Genomic DNA, 12,663 nt, shown 5'->3' on the forward strand with positions numbered 1-12,663 from the left:
TTTCTCTACATTACACAGTAGGGAATGTTAATCAACATTTTGCCTGAGTAATATTAATGAAACTTGCCTACTTACACTTGAGGGAAGAATCAGAATATTACATTGCTCTTTGAAATGTTAATGTACCTTTTAGGAAATTATGTCTGCCTTCTAAATCATCTTAGTGTTAAATTATTAAAGGATGGCATTAAAGAAATATTGCACCGATGCACATTGTTAAATACCTTAAAAGATAAAAGAATTATAAAGTTTAAAAGAAGGACCTTTTGAAAGATGGTAGATTTATCTTCAAATTAAACATTTTTAAATGTTTGGTTAAAGTATTGAGAAAATTTACAATTGTTTTGTGTGCTTTCACAAAACAAGAGATTTAATGTTAATGATTTCTAATTTCCAAACATGAATTTGAACTGTATTCTGTTCTGGTCTTGAAGGATTTATTTAACCTTCCTGTATCTGTGCATTAAAACACCATCCAGTTTACTAGGAACAACAATAACAAAAAAAAAGCTAAGAGGAGTGTATTATTTTTGTACTTTTTATTTATTTGAGTCTTAAGATTAGATAGTCTTCATTGAGGTTCTATTCTCCAAGCACAAAAACGACCACTATCTAAACCTTCTATCACTCTATGGCATTTCAAAGGGAAGGGCTATCATAAAGACTATGTATGGCTGCCAAGGTAAGATATGGGAAATAGCAATTCTCAGTGTGCAAACTGTGACAGACGTGTGTCCTGTCAACATCATTCACGGTCCTTCAGGAAGGATGCTCAGGAAATGAGTTGACAGGACTCTAAGCGGTCTAACTTGTTTTCCCTTTAACAGTCTCTTTTGATGTCAATCAGTGTGTTGACAGGCCCTAAATAAACGGTGAGGTAACCAAGGGGGAAATTAGGAACAGAATTTGTTCAATAATTCTCCCACATGGTGACCACTATTTGCTAAGAACTCCTAATACTTACTGGGCAAACAATTCAGTTTCTATTTCACCACTGAAGAGTTAGTAATGGCTTTTGTATTATTGTGGGCCTGACTTGACCTCTTGCACAACGTTCTTTAGCAGTACTGCTACTTGGATATACGCACTGAAAAAATGGATAATAGGAGTTACATTTGAAGGTAATTTTTTTCACATTTTGACATCTCTAAGATACAATTGCTGATGCATCATAATTTAAGTGTCTTTTTTGGGGGAGGCTCAGGGGAGATGGGGTCTCTCTCTGTTGCCCAGGCTGGAGAGGTGCAGTGACGCGCAGTATCAGCTCATTGCAACCTCCACCTCCCAGGTTCAAGTGATTCTCCTGCCTCAGCCTGCCAAGTAGCTGGGATTACAGGCATATACCACCAAGCCCAGCTAATTTTTGTATTTTTAATAGAGATAGGGTTTCACCATGTTGACAAGGCAGGTTTCAAACTTCTGGCCTCAAGGGATCCACCCGTCTTGGCCTCCTAAAGTGCTGGGATTACAGGTGTGAGCCACCATGCCCAGCCAAGTGGCTTTTTCTTAGAAATAAGTAAAATAAATAGAATGACTAAGTGCCTTACAATTGACGATTTACATTCAATAAAAGACAGTAATAGTGAACTTGAATTGAGTTTTTGTGATGTGTTTGTGTTGTGGTCACCCATTACCTCAATATAGAAAATAAAATCATTGCCAAATGTTAGTGTTAATGAGACCAATATTAAAGAATTCACAATATAATTAGGAAATGAAACCTAATGTCTAGAAATTAATAAATAGTTAAATAAAACAACACCAATGATATAGGCATTACTACAACTCTACTTGCCAAGTCATTTTTTTTCCACATTATTGCTCCTTAAAAATGTGAAAACAACATACAACTAACAAATGACTACTTAAAATACTACAAAATGACTTTAATGCAAAGAAAAAGGGTGTTTTGAACAGGGAATGTATAATCTCTATATTTCAGAGGCTGATTTTGTGTGTCCATTTTGAGTTCTCCACATTACTGAAGATTCAAACTGAAACAGCACCAAGGGTATTACATCCATGCTAGGCAGAATACATGAGCTAGCCATACATCTATTATGACTTTACACGGCTTTTACCATGCATGCTTTATGTTGTGGGAGATAAGGGAAGAGTAATTTATATTTAATGTTGTTAATCAAACATATATTTAGCTAGATTTGTTTTGCTGCTTTTTGCCAATTTGCAAAAACAAAAAAAAATTGTTTCTATCTAAATGCAACTAAGTATATTGTAAGCCCCTTCATTCACTAGATGAGCTTACAGTTTGCTCGATGCTCTAGGAGCTTATGTTTTTAGCTTAATCATTGATTTTTTTCCTTAATATATCATGGATAGCAAATTGATCTTTATTAACCTATATATGATAAAGGTTGTAGACAAAGCCAATACCTACATAACATTAATACCAATCAGGTTAAGTGATATGATCAGTTTAGTAGAGAATCACCAAAACTGGCAGTTGTCAAATAGAGTCTCTCATTAGTAGACTGTTTAAAATACATAAATTAGTGACAAACAGTAAAAAACAAATAATGTCACAAGTATCAAGAATGAAAGACTATGTATTATATAAGTGAACTAAATATCATTTAGTGCATTTTCCTTTGATATTCAACATAATCATACAACACAAAGAAGTGCTAATTCCTAAACCTCAGTTTAGTGTCTATTGAAGCACAACTACATACCTTCAAATTTGAGACTTTTGCTTTGCAAAGAGTACAATTAAGCTGTCGCTCACATTCTAAACCTATTTTAAATGTGGGAAGGTAGAGGGGAGTTGGTTATATCTCCAAAATGAATTGTCTAGAAGTTTTCTGTGATCAGAAATTATAAAAATTTTCTTTCACTGCAACTGTAATCATTCAAATATGTAACAGAAGTAATTTCCGATTATTAAGGAAATATCTTTTTTACTATGCCCCTTGGCTGTAAGAGGACAGATAAATGATAGATATGCAGACCTTACCACAAGGAGAATTTCTGCTATTTCTATAAACTAGTAACTCTTAGTTCACAAAACAAGTTTATTTAAAAAAACATGCAACTGTTAATGTCAGCTGGCATTTCTCAAAGTAGGCCAGAGTAGAAGAGAGATTACTTAAAAGTGAAACAAATTAAATTTTAAGAAGCTGAATATATTCATTCTCACTTTCATTATATTGCCCACCGTCATGGTGATTATAATATGCACACTGCTTCTTAAAAACTCAAAGTACTTAAAGGCAACTTTTTTCAACTTGTATATTCATAATATCAATAAAAATTATTCAGATATTAAAATTTAATGCTATTTTTAATGTATTTTATAAATAATGTACCTTTAATTATGGAAGAACATTTCAAGGGTTTTTTTTTTTTTTTTTTTTTTGTAATATGGAACATAAGAAAGTACATTTTGGCTAACTTAATTGGCCCTGATTACCCAAAAGCAATTTCTTTAAAAAGCAACAAGTGTGGTTATTTTTAATCCCATAAGATTCCATCATTAAAATATATTTTAATATGAACATAATTATCCATACGCAATATGTCAAGCTACTTAAATCAAGTAGTTAAAAGGGGTTCTTACTGCAAAATCTTCCCTCCACTGGTGAGCTGCTTGAACTTTCTCCGCTTCCAATGCCAGGCGCTGAAAAACAAACAATAAATCTTAGAATTCAAATGACCATATAATATGGAATTGTTATATAAAATGCTTGGGCTTTCTAATCAATTATGAGGACATAAAAAGCAGAAGATGATCATTATTTATGATTCATAAATTCTAAATCATTTAGTAATCTAATCTACTAAAGTTGATGTATGTATATTTACTCTTTAGCAATATAAATAATATACTATTCTTGAATACCACTGAGTTTGTTACCTCTGCCATCACAGCTATAGTGTCCTCTATGAGTGCTTTCTTTCAATGACTAATACTTCAGTTTTTAGGAGAAAAACTTGAGTATATTAATTTTCATCTTATTTTTAGTAAACACCTTTAGAGCATACATTTCTCTAAAAAAAAGACATTGAGAGATTAATATGCACTAATATACTAGGCACCTTCTTAATTGCATATTGCGTTTTTGCCAAAAGCCACAAAAGCTGAAATAACTTCCCCTTTGCTGAAGCACATCTTTAGTAGTTCTTTCAGCGATAATCTTTGATAGAGGATTGGTGCACCTGAAAATTGCTTGATTTCACCTTCAATTGTGTATGCTAAGGTAGTTAAGAATTATAAGCCAATTTATTTTCCCATAGCACTTTCGAAATGCTATTCCATTAAGTTCAGTGGGAGATGACAGTACTAGTGTCAGCCTGATAATTACTTTTTATAAACATTTTCCCCCTACTCCAGTAGCTTTTAGACTTTCTCTTCGTATTTTTCAACTTCACTATGATGTCCTCCATGTGATAGGCTTTCATAAGACAGTGACGTTTAATGGTTAGCAACACAGAGTTGGGGACCTGACTGTCTGGATTTGAATATCAGCCCTTGCAAACTACTAGCTGTGCAACCTTGGGAAAAGTTAAGACTCTTCTCCCATTATCTCATGTGAATAATGTAAAAGCCTGCCTCATGGCTTATTGGAAGAACTAAATGAGTTATAAGGTGTTTAGAACAGTGCTTGGCACAGTAAACAATATATATATGTCAGCTATCAACTTCAAAGAGTAATGGTTCTATTTTCTCCCTGGATCCCCTTGAGAAAATAGTGCAGTGTTGAGTTTATTTGTGGTTTGCCTTATGCAGCTAGAAGATAGTGATAAAACTGAGCAAACAGAAAAGTAAATAAACATACTAAACTCACTTATTAAGGTATAGAAATTATCAGGTTAGGTTTAAAAAATTACAAATCTCAGAGTCGTTTATTGATTCATGCTGTTTGTGATCTACGAACTATTCCTCAGTATAAGTTCTTCCTGTGGAGGTCCAGTCCACACTGGATAAACATCTTTTAGATCAGTTTTTAATGTTAATGTATTGGCTTCTATCCCTGTGATTTGTTATAATCTATTCATTTTTCTAAGCTGTTACATAGGTTTTATCAGTGACTCTGTAATATTGCCTAGCGGGAGATCTCAATTTAACAGTTCCAAAGCTAAATTTAAGTGAAAATCTACCATAGTGTGCTAAAAGGACAAGGATTTTGGTTTTCACTACTAGGCAGAAATGGAATATATAAGGAGCTAGGAAGTGTTAGAAACTGTACCACGTAGAGTAACCAAAAGGCGGCTCCCTCTCCCTACAAAAACAAAAACTAAACAGCAAAGCCAACAGACAAGCATGTACATTTCAGAAACACTGCATCATAATGCTTTTGGAAACTCAACTTCAAATGAAAAATGAAGCAAAAAATGAATAAAACAGCAAACAGAATGGAAATGGAAGCAACTCTTTTATAGAAACACTTCAGTATGGGAAGATAAAGAGAAGACAGAATGAGAAAATAAGCATGAAGGCTTTTTCTTTATTTCTTTGTTTTGATACAGGATCTCACTCTGTCTCCCAGCCTGGAATACAGTGGTATGATCATAGCTCACTGCAGGCCTGCAGCCTTGACCTCCTGGGCTCAAGTGATCTTCCCACTTCAGCCTCCTAAGTAGCTGGGACTACGGGTGTGCATCAAGAAGTCCAGCTCCCCTCCCCTCCCCGTCCCTCTCCCCCCCTCCCCTCCCCCCTCCTTCCCTTTCCCCCTTCCCTCCCTTCCCCCCTCCCTTCCCCCTCCCTCCCCCCCCTCTCTCTCTCTCTCGCTTTCTTTCTCTTTCTTTCTCTTTCTTTCTCTTTCTCTTTCTCTTTCTCTTTCTCTTTCTCTTTCTCTCTCTCTCTCTCTTTCTCTTTCTCTTTCTCTCTCTCTCTCTCTCTCTCTTTCTTTCTTTCTTTCTTTCTTTCTTTCTTTCTTTCTTTCTTTCTTTCATAAAGTTGGGTCTCAAACTCCTGGCCTCAAATTACCTCCTATCTCAGCCTCGCAAAGTGCTGATATTGCAGGCATGAGCCCTCCTGCCCGGCCAAAGACATGCTCTTGACAAAATTCACAACATAAATCTTTCCCATTTTAAAAAGCAGTATAATAATAATAACTAAACTTTTATATGTATGGGCAAAAAAAAAAAAAGATTTCTAGAACTTAAACAAAATACTGCATAAAATATTAAACTTTTTTAGATTAAGAAATATTACAACTCTAAAATGTCTTTGGGTCTTAGAGAAGAATATTAAGATTTCTCTTCAGAATACACAGGAGGATGTTGTTTCAGCAAACAAAACACACTAGTGAGCATTCACCCACAGGGCTATGCAGTTTCCAAGGCACCAGCTGTAACTCTACCAGATCTTTCCTCCTTGGGAGTGCATGAGAAAGTGTAATTTAACTGATCTCATCCAGAATCACGTGGCTTATGACTTGAACATAATCCATGTTTAGTAAGTTACAGTGACAGTAATCATCACAGTTAACTATTTCCAGAGAAACAGAATAACAATGGCAATAAACTCTAACACAATTTCCTAGGAGGAAGAGAGTCCAAATCAGCTTTATTTATATGTATTCTGAACATTAATTTTACAAAGTAAATGTCCTGTATTGCAAGACTCTGAAAAAGTTTTTAGAAAAATAAAGAAAGACATGAAGTTATGTATACCAAAGAAGTTATGCACTTTAAAAGGCTGGTCGACAAAGCTTGAAAGTTGTTAAATTTCCTATCCCCAGGTTGGAATTTTAGAAATATAAAATCATGAAAACTCTACTCTTGTTAATTTCTTTGTTCACGAAGAAATTAATAAATATTTTTACCTAGCAAATTTCATGAGAAAGCATGTAATACTAAACTTTAGATACTTAGTCTATCTTGGGACTAGAGTCAATAGTCACGGTGGTGCTATTTCTCGCAGCAAAAAACCAGCTGGTCATTACTTATAGAAAACTGACATGTCTTCTAGACATGTTAAGTCTTTAATTCATTTCTGTTTTGGTCAAGTGACATTTTATTTTTAAAGCTAATGAGCTACCATTAAATGCCACCGGTGAATTGTGTTAAGGCTGTCAAAGGCCAGGCGCATGGCTCATGCCCGTACTCCCAACACTTTGGGAAGGTGAGTTGGGAAAATCTCTTGAGGCCAGGAGTTCAAGACCAGCCTGGGCAGCATAGTGAGATCCTGTCTCTAAAAAAAAAAACCCCAGTTAGCCTGGCATGGTGGCACATGCCTATCATCCCAGCTACTCAGGGGGCCGAGGCAGGAGGGTCACTTGGATCCAGGAGTTCAAAGTTACAGTGATCTATGATGGTACCACTGCACTGCAGCTGAGCTACAGTGCAAGATCCTGTCTCAAAAAAAAAAAAAAAAAAAATTAAAAAGAGACATAAAATATCCAATAAAATGTGAGTATCTGCTCAATAGAACATCCCTGTTTCCACATCTGGCTATATAAGTATATCCTGTAACAGTAACTTACTTCAGAAAAAAAAAAAAAAAAAAAAAGAACACTTTTCTGATTTATGGCACAGTATAATACAGTATCAGACCTTAAAACCAGACTGAGCACCACACAGAAATAAAAAAACCTGGATTACAATGAATACCTATGAGAAAAATTTGAAGCTTAATTCTGCTAATATTAAGATATTCAGCAAGGTTTATTAAATGGCTTTATTGTAAATGAGATACCACATGTATATATGAAAATCCTTTGGATATCAAATAAGTATTTATACAAAGTAATAGATGTGTTAAGAATGTATGCATCCCTACCTACCTATTGGTTTGAACACTTAAAACAGACAATCACTGTAAAGGCTTTAAGGACTTACAACTATAACAAAAATATACTTGACCCCAGACTTTCTGACTCCAAAGCTTATGCTCCTTCCACAAGACCCTTCTTTAGATTCCCATAAAACCCATCACAGTATATATGAAGACAGAGTAATATCAAAACCAAAACACTAGTAGAATTCTATTTCAGGTTAATAAAAAATCCTCAGCAAAGTTTTAGAAATTACTAAAAAATGAAAAACAAAGCCAGCAGCAACAACGAAAACCATATTTTAGTTGGGAACCATCTTTACAGGTCTTATCCTCAAATCCTGAGAGATTATTGCTCATCAGTAAAAACGCTTTTGCTATGTAATGGTCTGCAGGGGGAAAGATAGAGAATGGAAGAGGTTTTATCAGATCAGAGAAAGATCAGCTCCCTTGAAGGTCTATTCATTCTCAACCTTTACTGTTTGCCATATCTTCATCTTTTCCATTAGCATTGAATTCTGTCAGATGATATGAACTTCTATAAAAGCAGTATTATACAGTATATAGATATAATTCTACTGTCCTAATCAATATCCACATATATTTTTCCAAAAAATAGACTGTCTTCCAAACATGTAACTTGTTTCCTAGATTGCAAATTTATTGCAAGTTAAAGATGAAATTTGCTTTCTGAAATTATGAGAAATTTTCTTTTGATAGCTTTAAAAAGAAACCATCAAGGATCATATAACAGTTCAGTTAGAGTCCCATAATGTTGGTACTCTTGTTTATATACAAATATTTGACTTACAGACACCATTTAAACAAATATCACTAAATTTCAAAACAATTTCTTCAGCTAATGTAAGTCAAGATTTTCCTTTTTAATAAAAGGTAATAGAGATCTACAACAGCAAATCCAAATAAAATATGCGTGTGGTATGTGATTAATCTTCAAACAGTTAATACCCATTACAGATTAGCAAATTGTATTATACCTATTTTGACAATTCAATTATCACTCTAGGAGTTTCACCTACTATCTTCATCAAAAGGTTCTTAGCATATCAAAAGGATCAGGATAATCATTTGAATTTTCTACAAATACCTACTGAAAATAGCAGACTTAGGTGAACAAACAGACTTCAGTGTCCGAAAGAAAAGCCTACAGGTACAATCAATTACTTTGGAGCTATGGTATAATGAACATGCACTTGTAAAATCAGACAGATCTGGTTTACAATTCTGGTGCTGCTTTTCACTAACAATACAATTTTAGGTGATAAAGTTAACAATTTTGCATCGAGGATTTTTTTAACCTTACATTTTCTACTTGGCATTCTATATATCCAGCATAATACAAACTCAGTAAAGTTTTGCTTCCATTTGAAGCTGACAAACATGAACCCACAGAGTAGGCTATGTCAGAACTATAATCACCAATGACCTCTTCAACACGTAAATATGAGTGAAATAAATGAAAAAAATCTTACTGGTCCTTAAGTTTTCACTGTATTTTACCCTGCAGAAAAGCTCTGATCTGTAAAACCGTAGGGTAACCAAAAGCATATGCAATTCAGGGAATACAACAGTTCAGCTCTGTAAAATAAGTTCAATTTTATTTTATTTTTACCACAAGTGGAATAAGAAAGCAGAGAATGTCATTGTGTTCTCCCTGTGACACCTTATTTTTTCTGAAGGGCGGGGAAGGGTATAGGCAAAGTGTGACATTTCTTTAGCATTTCTTATGCTGACAGGCAGTCTTGAAGGCCTCAACAGACATAACAACATAATACTTCCAGGAATATTTAGTATAATATTCCATCTCAAAGGTAAAATGTTCTTTTTCCAATAACCTTAACCAGATAATGGGAAACAATGCAGTTTAAATTCATATAAACATGTATGGTCAGCAGAATTCTACCAAAGGCTTCTAACAATTTGTTATATCCCAGTGAACAAGGAAGGATTTTACTATGAAAATCTTAATGTGCAGAGAAATTGCTCTGTATGTTTAAGTCACATGTGCTGCACTTACAGATTGCTAAAAATGTTTCTATAAAGAAACATTATTAGTACTTTGAAATGGTTCTGTTAGCTAAAGAAGCCAGGCTGGAAACTGGGATTTGAGGATTAAAAGTTATAAAATGTAAACAGACTAACCAGGATGAGTTAACTTTGGCATATTTCAACATTTGATAATTGTAGCAACTAGATAAACACCCTGACTAGGGGGAAAAGTTATTTCTAGGACAAGAAGCCTAGTGTGTTTGCTTCTATTCAACAAACATTTACTGAGGCTTGTTATATGCACGTTTACAGAATAAAAAAAATAAGACATAGTTTCACTAACTATGCTTCTAAAGTGACCTTATATTCATATACCATACACATCATATACACTCACACATAGTATCATGTGGTCAGTGTTTCACAGGTGCTTTCTCAATAGTTAAACTATACACGCTTTATTCGTTTTACTTCATTTCAGTGAGTTCTGCCACATGGAGAATACATTTTTAAAGTACTGCTTCTATCATGATGCGAATATCTCAAAGAACAGGCAGGATTCTAAAAATAGTGTCATTAGCCAATTACAAGATTTAGCTACAGGTCTCTTGTTTTTTTTTTTTTTTTTTTTTTTTTTTTGGTCTGGGGTGGAGGGTACTGGGGAGGCTAAAAATACTGAAAAGCACAGAAACAAACAGTCTTGAGCCTAACACCCCAGAATTCACTTTGATCTTTATATTCGTTTTATAACTGTTTATGTAAGAAAAAAAAAATACAAATCACCTTGAAGTTCACCTTATTCACCTCTTCTGACCAATTTCCCTACACAAAGCAATCACTATAATAATCTGACCTATAACCTTAGGCATTGGTTGGAAGTGCATTTTTAAAAATATGTAAATATCATCTGATCGATATTGTTGATTCTTCTTGCTAACAGGCTACATGCAAAGAGAAATTCCACAAGTTTCATGAGGAATGATTTATCTAAGAACAAACCTATCATCCTTTCAAGGTTTGGACTGAACAAACAAATTACAGTCAATGGTGTATGAGAAATTATTTGCTGAAGGTTTTGGAAAGTTAAGATAATATCTGGTGGAAGACAAAACCCCTCAGGGAAACTAAGCTAGAGCCATTTCTAAGATTTTTTTTCAGAATCAAAATTTTATATATCAATTGCATATTTACTAACAGAATATAGAATAGGTCTTATTTCTTAATACAAACCTACCTATTCCTTCACTCCATCAAGAGACCCTCTTTCTTCACAGGCATTCATGATGCAAATTGAACGATTCTAAGTCATCACTTAAGCAAGGCAACTTAACCAAAGACATGTTGATCCCCTCTCACTACTGTGCTATAGGTTAGCAAGCCCACCCTTATAAAGATGACTGTTTTTACGTTTTACTTATGCTTGCCTAAAACATTCTTGCAGCCACATTACAGATAAATCTTATAATGTACAAGGTATATTGTAAGGATACAGATTAACTCTTTTTGATAGCTATCGTTTTCTTACAATTGATTTCATGCCAGATTATGGGAAATAAAAATCTCATAATACAAACACAATTTCTCTTTACAGCCTAAGCTTTAACGGAGTGTAATACATGCAAAACATATAAATAAAACTTGCTGAAATCAAGCCAGTCATCATTTATTTTTCTATCTGTGGCCACGTGAAAAATAAAACTTTCGCCTCATAACTTCTGGAATGTGTTGTATAGATTTCAACCTGATCTGCCATATTCATGAAATACTTTAAAATTAACCACAAAGCTTCAAGTCTTATCTTCAGAGATATAATTAGTTCCGAATGAATTGGCAGACTCTTGAAATACAGAAGGCAGGGTAAGGGAGATAAAATCTGGTGAGAACAACAAAACTCCTTTTAGCAGTATGAAAATAAATAATACACAACTGATTATTATCATACCTTCTTTGGGATCTACGGCGCAAAATAAAATAAAAAGTTGTCCAAGTGAATATAATTTGCAGCTCTACTCTACATTTTGCCGCCTGCAAAGAATTACGTGTTGAACTTGTTCAACAAATCTGGAGCTGATGAAAACCCCTCCAACCCCACCATCATCCAAATATTCTGATTCTATAGCTGGTGTTATTCCTGAAAATCTACATGTTTACTATGTTACACCTTTTCCGTAGATTAACCTTGAAAACACTCTTCTAGAGGGTAATATTTTAGAGCTATTAGACATACAGATTGAGTTACTTTTTAAGAAGCACCGTTCTAAATAGCAATATAATTATCCTAAGACAACAAAATAGCCCATGCCCTTCACTAGTTCCATAACCTTATACTATCATGGCCCATCACGCTATACTCAATTCGCTCTCCCTCTAAATCAGTAAATGTGTAAATTCAGTGCAGGAAGCAGTTCTTTCACATCTGTGCACCTCCAGTATGTTATACAATGTGCAGCAGCATGTAGGCACTCAGTGTGTACAGAATTGTGGAAACAATCATTTCCAAGCATTTTCAAGGTTGTATCAACATTTATAACCAGGTTCACCAAGTCATCCTCATTCAGTATTATAACACTTAGACATTTTGTGACTTTCTGGCCACAAAAGCTGTCCTCCTACATGACAAGCATACATCAACACCTAATTCTTAAAAATTGTTAGATTAACTCAACACTACCTGTCCCTTATAAAGTAGTAGAATATGGCCAGGCAAGTGGCAGGGATACATACTAATCCATGTAATTCCACTCTGGGGTCTTAGAATTTTAGCTACTGTCAGTTACCTTATTCTCTGCATGTTGACTACTGCAGATTCAAAAACCCAGGAAGGAATCAGTGTGGAGAAGGGAGAGAAAATGGATTGTGGAGAGGAAAAAAACAAAAAAAAAAAAAAGAGGACCATTTCTATACTATAGTCCTGC

At 34.4% G+C, this 12,663-nt stretch overlaps 1 protein-coding gene across 4 annotated transcripts in view; it reads right to left on the bottom strand.

The window, feature by feature from the left end:
• Positions 1-12,663, bottom strand: part of CACNA2D1 (calcium voltage-gated channel auxiliary subunit alpha2delta 1) — a 517,017-nt gene that overhangs the window by 229,418 nt on the left and 274,936 nt on the right. For all 4 annotated transcript variants that reach the window (XR_004058100.1, XM_010387918.2, XM_030933213.1 and 1 more), the window contains exon 4: positions 3,578-3,637. Coding sequence is in view for 3 of the 4 variants with exons in the window: in XM_010387918.2 (XP_010386220.1) it covers positions 3,578-3,637 (60 nt within the window). In the remaining variant the exon portion in view is untranslated. The remainder of the gene's footprint in view (positions 1-3,577; positions 3,638-12,663) is intronic.

Source organism: Rhinopithecus roxellana, chromosome 6 (assembly GCF_007565055.1).
Source record: "Rhinopithecus roxellana isolate Shanxi Qingling chromosome 6, ASM756505v1, whole genome shotgun sequence".
Lineage (NCBI taxonomy): Eukaryota > Metazoa > Chordata > Mammalia > Primates > Cercopithecidae > Rhinopithecus > Rhinopithecus roxellana.